The 13,034-nt window shown below is 29.2% G+C and overlaps 2 protein-coding genes across 2 annotated transcripts; both read left to right on the forward strand.

The window, feature by feature from the left end:
• Positions 1-1,646: 1,646 nt before the first annotated feature.
• Positions 1,647-3,101, forward strand: LOC114381849 (transcription factor bHLH146-like). Its single transcript, XM_028341072.1, has one exon. It carries the CDS (start codon positions 2,313-2,315, stop codon positions 2,934-2,936), a length of 624 nt encoding a protein of 207 aa, XP_028196873.1. The 5' UTR covers positions 1,647-2,312; the 3' UTR covers positions 2,937-3,101.
• A 3,473-nt stretch (positions 3,102-6,574) lies between these two features.
• LOC114382591 lies at positions 6,575-8,703 on the forward strand. The gene is made up of 3 exons (XM_028342115.1): positions 6,575-6,829; positions 7,040-7,210; positions 8,264-8,703. The coding sequence occupies exons 1-3, from the start codon at positions 6,675-6,677 to the stop codon at positions 8,505-8,507; spliced, it is 570 nt and encodes a 189-aa protein (XP_028197916.1). The 5' UTR covers positions 6,575-6,674; the 3' UTR covers positions 8,508-8,703.
• Positions 8,704-13,034: the final 4,331 nt, after the last annotated feature.

Below are 13,034 nucleotides of genomic sequence, written 5' to 3' on the forward strand. Positions count from 1 at the left end.
AAAAAGAAAAAAACAGAAAGGTGGAGTTCGTACAGACAACTTTGTGATCCAGAATTGGAGGCCGTGGATGAATTAGTGCCTATCGTTTGGAGGGTGATTTAGGCAGCAATGCATGATATGGGTTTGTGCTGAGGACATGAGGTAAAAATATGCTGTAGGGTTTGCACGTGATGCTACTGTTCAACTATACGTCTATAACACCTAGGCTAAAGAACAAAACGCCCCGTGCGCTGTCCTTCAAAATCCAACCATATCTTCTAAATCTTTTTATTTATATCACTAATATTTATAGCCGGATTAATTCATTATATTACACGTAGTGGAGAAATGTTTAAACATTGTTAATTGTGTATGACTTGTCAATGCAATCTCTAGTATAGCTAGTCTGTCTAGTACTACTACTCCAATCCAACATTCAATTAATGTTAGTGCCTTATAATTTCTTTCCTAGCACGGCTAATTGCATGCTAGCTTTTGAACTTTGGCATGCCAATTGGCCCTACCCAACAAACAAAACACACACTCCGTTCTGTCATCCATACCCTCATTGTTTCTGCCTCAGGTGTAGGATATAATATACAAGGTATTAGTCAGTTTCACCAGGGTATTGATTAAAAAAATATTTATTATGGAAATTATATAAAAACATAAAACAAATCATGAACATCATACCTTTATATATTTTAATAATTGTTTTTCTTAATTCCTTAATTAATATTTTAAGAATACTGAATAGTATATGTCTAATATATATGTCTAATATATATTACCGGTAAGTAGTAAACAATTATTAACTACGAGAATCGAAAGCGTACCTTACACTAATAATCTGATGAGTTTCTGAGACTCTTCACATGCACACTGGTCCCACAAACTTCAAAGGGTTGTTGGCATTTAGTTTTACTTTAGACTTGGAATCTATCTAGTGTAGGATCCTCTGAAAGCATAAAGGAAAATTCCGAATTAACTTTCCTCTTCGTCTTTTTATTCTCCTTCTTCTTCTTCTTCTTCTTCTTTCACCTTTTCTCATCTTTAATAGTATATAGTTTTGTTTTTTTTTATCGTTTTACTTTCCTCTTAGGAATAAACAATATAGATTAATTTAAATGGGGTATAGCATATTCTCGTAGCACGAGTGATTATATATATTAGTATATAAGCAAGAAGGTCAAGGATTTTATCAAGATATCAAGCTTCCTGTAGAACTTTTTGTTTTCGCTTTTTCTAATGACACAACATTAATTTTGGCTTTATTATTTACATGAGACACCAAGTTTTATCATTGTGCTTTATAATATTATCATCACATACAAGGAACTATTCTCACATATTATATTATCAGGAGACTAGCAAATAAAATTTAACGATACAATTAAAGATTAAAATTGAATAAAATAAAATGTTGTGCTAACATTTGTATATATACATGAATATTGTACAGCATTTTTTTTATCAAATACAATATCAAAAGATTAATAACAATTCAATTATTATTATTATGATTATTATGAGAAGAAAAGAGAACAATCGATTTCGTTGAAGTGCTTGGATAGGAGTATTTGGAGTAGGATGAGTTGGTTGATTTGAAATGAGGGGAAAAAGGGGTTTTGTAAGTAGGGGAGACCCTGACCTGGAGGAGCAAAGGGAAAGAGTACCAGTTAAAGAGGTGGAGTCATGTGAGGGCATTTATAGTGGGGTTTTAGTGTCTGTGTTTTCTAGTGCACATGGGATGGGATGAGAGACTCCGTTCTGTTCTGCGGAAAGCAAGAACCATGTGAGTCCATGTGCCATTCTAAATAAGTAGACCACTACCAACATTTTGCACACAAATTCTTCACTCCTTTTTGTGCTAGCTACCTTGCTTCTCCCTTCGTTCTTGCTTCCTCTAGTAATCATAATTCGACTTCCTTAATATCACTCCAATTATTTTGTTGCCTTCCCTATATCAAGTTACTGAGCCAATAACTAGCTTCATCAACTTGCTTCAATTGTTCATTTTACCTTCATTCAGCTCTAGCATATATAGCTGATGACAAGAAAGCTTTCTTTTGTATCTCTCATTTACTTTCACCATATGCCCTATTATTATTACTTTGCTTTGTCTTTGCCCCCTTTGTCCTTCAACTTCTTCCACTAACACCAACCATCTTTCTTCATCGACCCTCTTCTCTCTAATCCCTTTTGCTAGTTACATTCTTTTCTTCTTTTTCTTTAGAGGACAAAAAGGTCTTTCAATTCTGATTTCATTACACTCGTTTCTCTTTCTCTGGGTGGCAGCATTGTTGTCCAACTTCATTCCTTGATTAAATATAATGGGAGGGCAAGTAGTTAAACGCAGACGTGTATACTCCGTGGAATCAAACCAAATAGTGCAACCTATATTTACTAGGAATTATTTGAACCATTTGGTTCCAGCGTTGGTGAAGATAAAGGAAAAGGGTTCTATAAAAGAAGATAGCAGCAGCCATTGTAATGATAATATTAACAATGCTGTCAAGTATGAAGTGGACATGGCAATGGTATTGTCAGCACAAGGTTTTGCATGGAGTAACGGCCTTAAAGTCAAGCTTCAAAGCGATGACGTTCATGTCAATGCAGCTAAAAGCACTAGGTTTCTTGAAAATAAGGCTAGTGAAGGTTCATCGAAGAATAATGTTTATGACAAAAATGAAGTTGTCCCAATGGAATATTTCTCTTCAAACCCTAGCTCAAGGTCTAAGTGCAAGGACATGTCAGAAATGAAAAGGGATCTAGCCAGAGAAGATGATAAGGAAGCTGAGGACATCAACAACCAGTGGAAGAGGCTGAGAAGGATGATACCTGGAGGAGAAGAGATGTGTGATGATGAACAAATGGTTTCAGAGCTTGAGAGTTACATAAACTGTTTGCAAATGCAGGTGAACGCTCTTCAGTTTCTACTGCCACACACGCGCTGATTAATTTGTATGTCTTGTCCACAAATTGAGCCATAAACTATGTTAAATTTAAGATATATTAGTTGTTGAATGAAGAAGCTATATGCTATATTCATTTTTCTGTTGTTTTTTTTAATATGGTTTTTGTCTAGATATAATTAATATAAACAAAGGTTCTTTCTCTGATATTATTATTATATATCTCCAAAGCAACGAAGATATTTTAGTTTATAAATATCCTCCCCTTAATCACAATATTCACACAAAATGAAGATGGATGAAAATGCAGTTTGGTTAATTCGAGTGTTTTCTTTAGTATAGCAATTAGACGGTTGTTTAGTTGTCAGTTAATTAAACTAATGACAGGTAAACTTATTCATTTCATTTGTGGGTTAGGTATAGTTAACTAGAAAAAGGTATTGCGTTCAATAATCTTGTGCTTTGTTTTCCCACTACGACCTATCTGAACAGTTGCTTTAGCCATGTTTACGCATTCTACGAAGTGTCCTTTTAGGACCAGCAAAGTCATGCATCATTAATACCTTTGCCAGCAGGTAAAAAAATGATGATACAACCTGGCTTAATTAACTTTTTCATGAGCTGCTCAAATGATCAACATTTTCTGAAGATCCTCATAATAAAGAAACAAACACAGATCATTAATATATAGTACTCAAGTACTAGACAAAATTTTCCATAACGAGCCTGAGGGGCTACACTTTTGGATTTTGGGTTAACGTTTTACAAGGTAGCTAGACATTTATAAGTTTTAACTCACGGCACGGGTAAGAAAATCACACATTCGCCCCCACTCAATTTATTACCGCTAACATTTTGGATTTCAAACTAGTTCAATAGAAAAACATCTTTTCAATCAGGAAAAACCAAAATAGTTTTAATTCAGCATATAAATCATAAATGTAATTTTAGTTCTTGTTTTTCTCTCCTTTTTTGGTGCTATACTTGTACGACCAACTCTCCCATGCATCCAATCAGGAAATCCATGTTTGGATTATAATCAGGAAATCACAAATGTAATTTTACCCTTCTATTTTTATTAAATAATTTATAAATTAATGAATTCCCGAATGAAACATAACGTATATACTCCCTTGTTTTGGAGAATGCGAACTCGCACGAACCTTCACCTTTTCTTTTTAAGAAACTTCTGCGTTACCCAATCATGTCATGGATACGATATCTAAGTTCCAATCACAATATTTTGATTTTTGAGGCAATATCAACCCTTATTAGCTATATAGATTGCGACTATCAATCACTTTTCACGTCCAAGCACCTCATCTTTTTCTTCCCTGCTTTAGAGTAGCTATCAGCTTCATGCCTTCATCCTCCGTGACATTATTTCAGGTTTCAACATTTATACTGGGTTTGGTTGAGAGGACAGACAAAAATAAATAAAGGATAAATAATATAAATTTTATGTAAATCTCATATTTTTTACACTTTAATTTTAATATAATTTTTTTTATTTTCATCATCTAAATTAAACACAACATTAAGATAAATCATGGATGTGTGAGAGCCACAGGAGTTAGGGGTAGTAAAGTAATTTTAGGATTTTTTAAAAGGAGGGGAGTGGGCTTAGCGAAATGGGGATGCGTTTAACATTGCCCAAAATGAAGTAAGCCGTAAGCCCATCCCAAATATCGTGACCCACTACAAATGGATAAAGATTAGAGTGTTGCTAGGTGCACCCAGCATTCTAAAAAAATGATAAAATTATCCTTGTTTGATTTTCCTCTTTCGGATCAAGTTGATCCGGAAGAGGAAAAATAATTTTTTTTTTAATTATACAAGATATTTAAAGATATTTATTTCATTAATTATAATATAATTAAATATATTTATTTATTTTATTAATTATAATATATTTATAAATATTGATTTATTATAAATAATTAATGTTAATCAATCATAATCATAATTCATATTAATCAGTCAATCATGTTAATCAATCATAATTCCCTAAAAGAGGATATAAATAATTTCAGAGTTAGCAATTTTCAGAATCAATCAATCATGCTAATCAATCAATCATAATCATAATTCATGCTAATCAATCAATTATGCTAATCAATCATAATTCCCTAAAAGAAGATATAAATAATTTCAGAGTTAACAATTTCAAAAACTGCATTATGATTGCTAACTCTGAAATTATTTATATCCTCTTTTAGGGAATTATGTTTGATTAGCATAATTGATTAATTAACATGAATTATGATTATGATTGATTAGCATTAATTATTTATAATAAATCAATATTTATAAATATATTATAATTAATAAAATAAATAAATATATTTAATTATATTATAATTAATGAAATAAATATCTTTAAATATCTTGTATAATTAACAAAATTTTAATTTTTCTTCTTCCGGATCAAGTTGAATAGGAAGAGACTTCCGGATCAATTGATCCGGAATAGGAAAACCAAACAAAAATAATTTTTTCATTTAGAATGTTGGGTGCACCAACACTCTAAAGATCAAAACTAAAGACCAGAAAACAACGAGGCCAGGGATCAATCAAAATTAATTTGGGTCACCAAAATAGATAATGACATAATGATATAATAATGACGAAAAATGTTAAGAATAAATAACCAAATCGTGGTTGAATGTAATTTTTCCATTACATATGAAGTATCCCCAATTCCCCATAAAATATAAACACTCTCGACTGGTATAAAAAGTTTTAATGTTAGCTGAGCGACTAATTCTCTAAATGATTGGTCCACACAATAATACTGTCAAGTTGTCAAGAATAGGACTTTAGCAATAACAAAAATGAAAGATTGTTGAATTTTTTTAAATAAATAATATGATTACAAATTATTACATAGTATAAATTTATTGATTTTTAAAATAATTTTTATAAAATTTATATTAAATTTTTATAAATTATTGACAGTATAATTTTTTTATACTTACATGGTAAATATACTAAACTCAAATATTAAATATTTTACAATAAATACTTTTTATTTTATATTTTACTAACCTCCCCTCTAGAAAGTCACCCACCATATATCTCTGTTAACAATGTATTTTTTAAAATTATGACCTCCATCCGTGTCTTATACTTTTTTTGTGTCAATATATTATTTGTTCAAAATATTATTAATTTTATTAATAACTAATCTTTATTAAAAATTTTGATTAATATTTTCATAAAACTTCTTAGATATATCACATTATTTCTTTTTAAAAAAACTCAAAATGGAGACTTTATTTTAGGAATCCTTAGAACCAAGTATTCTTCTTAAATTTATTAATACATGATATTATCCTCCAGACCTAATTATTTCTTGTTGAAATTATTTGTCTCCATTTCTTATTTCTCCAGACCTAATTTAACATGATATTATTTCATTTTTCTTATACATGAATATTTCAATACAAAAAAACTAAAATTTGATTAATTATTACTGAAGAAACCATGATTAAATTAAGTTAACAATGCTTGAATATATATATGATAGTATAAAAATTGCAAATTAAATTTTATTTGTAGCAGTTAAGTTGAATAATAATAATAATAATAAAAATAAAGTTGAGTTGGTGCCGCGTGGCATATGGAGAACCACGAAAAAGGATGAGCGTTGATATATATTGGTACAAACCAAACAGACAGAAACTAAAATATCCTCAGAAGAAGGTTTGTTTGGTTTAGAGAGAAGAAAACGTTGGTCGGAGAACATTACCGGAAAGAGAATCTTTGTTGATTCCAGAAATGTCTAGCATCGCTTCCTCACACCAAAGCTTCCTCACCAACGCCCTTATTCCACTAACGCACAACCCAAAGTTCAGGACCACTGTTACTTTCCCTTCTTCACTCAAAACTGTCTCTTGCAGTTCCCCACAACATGAACAGCAACAATCTCCAAGGTATCAATACAGTTAATACTTCATCTGCTCTCTATTACTATTTCATGTTTGAATTTGACGGAATTCATAACTTGTGCTGATGAGCTTTTACTTTTAGCATGACTACGTACCAATGATTAGTTCTTATGGGAGAGCCAAAAGCCTTAATTAGGGTACTTAAAGAGAAAAGGAATTTCATGAATTTTGCTGATGTGTCTCATTAATTTATAGGAAGAAGAATGAGAACAAGTTAGCAAAGTTGGCAATAGTTGCACTTGCTGCTGGTGTGTTAACACTTGGGTCAGTTCATGATGCATCAGCCGCCAAGACTGGTGGTAGAATCGGGGGCCAGGCCTTCAAGTCAGCAGCTCCGCGCTCCTCACCAAGAATCAACAATTCCAGGTAATGATCAATTAATAAATGCTGATTTTCATTGGCTTCACTTGTGCTTCATCTTTGCACCTTGTGTTTTTGGTTTATCACCTTCCTAATCCCATAATTAAGGCTGAATTTGTTAATCATCATTCTAGCTCACACATGGTTTTGCTTTGCTTGATTCATTAGTCATGCCTGGAATCTGTTGCCTTCTGAAAATTATATATTATCCACACAAAGGTGTTAAGATTACATATTGGGTTGGAAATTAAAACGTTTTCTGTGAACAACAGAATGGGACAACTTTTTTGTTGTCCCCTTTGATTATTTTGGGGGTGTATTTTTAAGATTTGTGTATACACAGAAAATAAAAAGTACGTGAGATAGATGAGATTATACATAATGTCTCATGCACTGTTAATTCTTTGATGTTTAAATTATGGAACTGTACTGGGTTCCCCCTCCTTTTTGCTTTGCATAGTATGTATGTACAAATAGTAAAGTAGTAGACTAAGGTCTTGTTTAGATAAATTTCTCCATAAACATTTATAAGTGAAGAAATTAAGAAAGTAAAATGAATTGAACCTCTTGTAAGTTAAAATTAATTCAAGCATTTTACTTTTATAAAAGTTCTTCCATTTAACTTCTTCACAAGTTAAGGTTAAGTTGATTTTAACTTGTAAGAGAAACCCAATTCATTTTATCTTTTCTTTTTCTTACAAGTGTATACGGAGAAAAGTTGATCTGGTAATGCCTATGTCTTGATTGGACAGCATTCCTATAGTAAGTTGTGTTTTCTCTTTGCATATAATGTGTTTTGCCCCGGAAACTTTAGCAGAATATCATTTGAAGGCTTCCACATAAAAATACAAAAATGTTTAGTATTCTGCTGAAAGTAGATAGAATCTATTCTATTTAACTAGGGTTGATATATGATATTCATACCCTGGAGTATCATCAGGGATCATATTGAAAGAAATGAAATGTCTTTTATAATTGGATGGATCATACAAACATGTAACATATCACCTGATGACTTAACTTGGGAATCTTGTTTCTGAAATTTATGACAATTGACAGAACCAATATCTATATTAATCCTCGAGTGGCACCTCCGCTAGTTGGTGGCTATGGCTATGGTTATGGTGTGCCATTTTACGGTGGCTGGGGATGGTCTCCATTTTCATTCTTTGCACCAGGTCCCAGTGTAGCTGTAGGCGTTGGAGGTGGATTTGACACTATTCTTCTGTTTATGTTTCTTGGTGCTGCCGCTGCAGTTGTGAGGAGATTCTTTGGGTCAAGAAATGAAGATGATGACTACTAGCGGTATAAAAAAGAGTGCCAAGTCGATGTATAGAAGAATGGAAGGGTGACCATTGTGACCAATTTATTAGTTTGATGTATTTTGAGATATTATACTTGAAAACCAAGCAATCTTGTGCTTTCTAATGCACTGGTTTACATGCTTGTTACACAGGATGTAATGAAGCAATGGAGATACATTATACTCGTTCAGGGAAGTTTCCATTTGCACTAATTTAAAAATAATCAAGAAAACATATGTTTTTAAAAATTCAAATTCACAGCATTTTAAGATCGGGACATTAGAAAAAATTTAAATACTCTTCATTAAATAGTTTAGTTATTTATTGATTAGCAACAACTACAACAATTAAATATAAATATAAAATGTTAAAAATTGTTATCACAAGTGGTTCACTACTTGAATTCTTTTAATTAAGATAAGAGGTTTGATCGTTGGCTTGAAATTATAACTAGAGGTATCACTTTATCCTAAAATAAATTGACCTAATAAGAGAGAATTAGTTGGATATCGAATAAGAAATTACATATATATTTCATTAAATAAAAAAATATAAATATAAAATGTTCTAGTCTTTTTGTTACAATCTTTTGTTTAGGTACAAATGCTCTAATCTCTTGTGCATTGTTACCTATTCTTAGTCATATTTCCAATTACTATCAGCTATGGGTTGCAGCATAACATGCATATGACTTGTAAATAAGTTTTGAATGTTTAAACATTTTGAAAAGGCCACGCCTATTATGCTACCTATTATAATTTGTACGCATAAAGGTGGTTGTAACTAAACTATTTCATAAATAACCAGTTAAAAACAAAAAGGCCTAAGAAATTATAGAAGCAAAATTACCAAACACATGGATCAATAACATTAGGTTATTTCAGTTTAATTAGTAATTTTGAGTTTTTACTCTAAATATGTATATTAAACACTCAGGAATTTTACTTCCCATAATTATTTATCTGATTATATTTCTGGTTGAAAATTCATTATAGACACAAACGAGGGCTTTCTGAATTGCTGAGAGTTTGGGCTTTGATGGTACTAGGCCATGACAACTTCTTTGGGCCATTTCCCTGGACTTATTTTGCTCTTGATTTTATGTTGCTATACAAACCATGTCGGCCATTATGAACTTATGATGAAATATAACAATATACTATAAATCTATAATACATGAATAATGAAACGGAAACTCTGTGAGGACAGTGCACTCTAATAAAAACAAAAACAAAGATTTTTTGGTAAGAAAGATAGTAAATTAGTAATTGCGCATGAAGTAATTAAAGTCCAATAGTTAAAATGGCAGTTGAAGTGATAAACATTGTATAAATATTTGCAACAACTTATAAAATGATAAGTTGTATTCGTCTTATTAAAAATAAGTTTTCCACGATACTAATTTATAAAAAAATAGCTTAACTCTATGCATATATTATTAAAATTTAATAATATAAACGTAAAATTCAAATTATTATTCAATACACTCTTAATAATACTCTCATCCTCCCAAAATATCTTATGTTTAAGGTATTTTTGCATAAATCAATAAAGTAAGTATTCTAAAAAAATTAATATTTATTAAGGAATAATTTTACTAAAATATAGTTGTTATTTTTCTTAATTTCAATAAATATATTATTAAGTTTTTCAAGACAATATTACTTATTACAAGATAAAGTTGAAATAGATGTTTGAATGTCTGATTAAAAAATTAAAACATAAATCAATTTGAAATGTTTTTCAAAGAATTAAATGAGATGAAGAGAGTTTACAAATAAGAGTTGAGGGTGGCGTGAATGTGGAGCACTCAGCCATTGAACACTCTTCATTCCCTCACGCGGCTTTTTTACCAATTGGGGACAAAAAAATTCATAATTTTACATTTGGAAATATATTTAAAAAAATTACTCAAAATGGGATAAGTCGTAACAGTTGTTACGACTTTTAAAGTCAGAAATCGTAACACCTGTTACGACTTTTTAATTTATTTTTTTTAAGTGAAGTCGTAACAATATTTATAACTTCAATGTAAACATAATTTTTTTTATGACTTTAAATTTGTACTTAAAAAAAAAGTCGTATTTTATTTTACGACTTTAAAGTCGCAAAATGTATTTTTAAAAAAAATTTGAGGTTTATGGCTTCAAAGTCGTAACCTCTTTTATTTTTTTTTTTTAGAAAGCTGTTTTACTATTTGCAGTCTCTTTTTAATTTGTTAACATTTTTTTTTGTAAATCTGTTTTTTTTTTAAATTTAATACGATTTAATTTTTTAAAAATAGAAAATTTAAAAAATATTACTTAGTTATTATTAATTTATGGTTTAGTATTTTACAATATTAATGTTTAGTTATTAATAATTTTTCGGTTTAGATAGATAAATTATTATACATGTTAAACTAATTTTGTTAAATTATTATTTTGTGTTTTAGAATATTAATGTTTAGTTATTATTAATTTACGGTTTAGTTATATAAATATATTTTTTAAAAAAATTTATTTAAAAAAATAAAATCGTTAACATTATTAAATTAAAAAAACAAATTTATGAAAAAAAGAAGATTAACAAAGTAAAAATAGACTGCAAATAGTAAAATAGCGTTTTTATTTTAAAAAAGGGAGGTTACAACTTTGAAGTTGTATACCTCAGCTTTTTTTTAAAATGCAGTTTTACGACTTTAAAGTTTTTATTTTCTTTAAAGTACGTCGAAAAAAAATTATATTTAAATTGAAATTGTAAATATTTTTACGACTTCAACTAAAAAATTAAAAAGTCGTAACATTTGTTACGACTTCTGACTTTAGAAGTCATAACAATTGTTACGACTTAACTCATTTTGGATAATTTTTTGAAATATACCCCAAATACAAAATTGTAAATTTTTTTACCCCCAATTGGTAAAAAAGCCCCCTCACGCACTGGGGTTTGCCACAACAACTAACCAACCAACCAAGTGAGTGATTTACATCAAAATCAAATAGTAGTAGTGCATTTCCTCTGAAGCACAATTACGGACCTACCCTCCACTCTTATTCTACTTTCTCACTTCTCTATCACATTTCCAATTAGGGACTGCTTCACGCTATCTTTGTAAAAGAAATAATAGTATTCTTAACTAAGATATGTTTTGAAAAGGTTAAAATAATTAGATAAGATTTTGAAAGAAAAAGTAAAACACTGTATCATAAAATATATTTTTTGAAAATTTTATCGAAATGTGTACACTTGTGCACTGGATAATCTAACGGAAGAAGACTTTTAACAGATATATTTTAGACCGAGGAAAAACAATCCTGTCCTATACCAAAAGAAAATCTTTTCCCCCTTTTTGACTTTATTTTCATGGTCGTTCCTTTTGATATTTAAATATCCATTTCATGTTTTATTTTCCTCTTATCTTATTGGTCAGGAAGTCGCAAACACACACACACACACAATTAATGCTGAGAATCTGATGCATTGAATGTCAGAACTGAATCGGATGCAATCTTTTTTTTGCCTCCTCAGTTTTTGAGAAAGAATAGTAATTTTAAAACTTTTCTTTTCTAGTAGTAACTTTTATTTGTTAAATATAAAAATATCAAAAATGTTTTTGTTTCTCAAACAGTATTAAATATATTTATTTTTATTTAATATTTTTATAAAATAATAAAAATATATGCAAAGATATATAAAATTACTCTCTTGAAAACAATGTTTTATTTATTGTTTTTATTAATTGGCATCAGTTTTAATAATTAATTTTAGAGTTTTTATTCATCAGAAAAAGATTGAGTTTTTTTTTTTCCTTACAATGTTAAGATTAAAAACTAAGATCTCATCTAAACTGACAAAAAACGCTTTAGGTCGTTCCTAATGGATTGTGAATGAATGAATTTTAGTTTGCTAATTAGTATATTTTTTATATTAAAATTTGCATTAGAAATAACAATAAAAATTTTAATATAAAATTTTTATTTTTAATCATTTAGATAATATTTCTAAATTATTTGTTAGCATTTGCTCTGATGTTAAATATATCAATAAAAATAGTAATCTTTTCTCAATAAAGAAATAATCTTTTACTTTAAAAATCTAAAATTGTGTAACGAATATTTTTTTGTAATAAAATAATTTTGAATTTCCTGAAATTGGGTTAGTGTTAATATTTTTATTTATTTATAGGGTTTTGCTAAGTAGAAAAAGGAAAGGAATATAATTAAGGAGTTAAAAGGTAACAAAAGTTAAATTTAAAATATAATATTTATAAATACATTTTTAATAAAAAAAATTAATTATTAATTTTGTAACTTCCATCTTTAGGTATAAAAAATGTTTTAAAATTCTTAAGAAATTTTAATACAAGAAAAGTTTTAATATTCTTGAAAAAGTGATATGAGAATATTTTTTTCATATTTAGTAGAAAAGAATAAAAATATTGTTTGAGAATAATATATTTCTACTAGTTATAATTTATAAATAAGTGAGAATAAGACTTTCTCACCAACTTTATAAGAAGGAATAAAACTTTCCTGTGATAATTG

Source organism: Glycine soja, chromosome 13 (assembly GCF_004193775.1).
Source record: "Glycine soja cultivar W05 chromosome 13, ASM419377v2, whole genome shotgun sequence".
NCBI lineage: Eukaryota > Viridiplantae > Streptophyta > Magnoliopsida > Fabales > Fabaceae > Glycine > Glycine soja.

Excerpts from the sequence above, each read along its gene's own strand:
- LOC114381849 (XM_028341072.1), top strand. The coding sequence starts at position 2,313 with ATGGGAGGGCAAGTAGTTAAACGCAGACGTGTATACTCCGTGGAATCA.
- LOC114382591 (XM_028342115.1), top strand. The coding sequence starts at position 6,675 with ATGTCTAGCATCGCTTCCTCACACCAAAGCTTCCTCACCAACGCCCTT. Across the intron at positions 6,830-7,039 it reads GAACAGCAACAATCTCCAAG|GAAGAAGAATGAGAACAAGT; the intron begins GTATCAATACAG and ends ATTAATTTATAG. Across the intron at positions 7,211-8,263 it reads CCAAGAATCAACAATTCCAG|AACCAATATCTATATTAATC; the intron begins GTAATGATCAAT and ends GACAATTGACAG.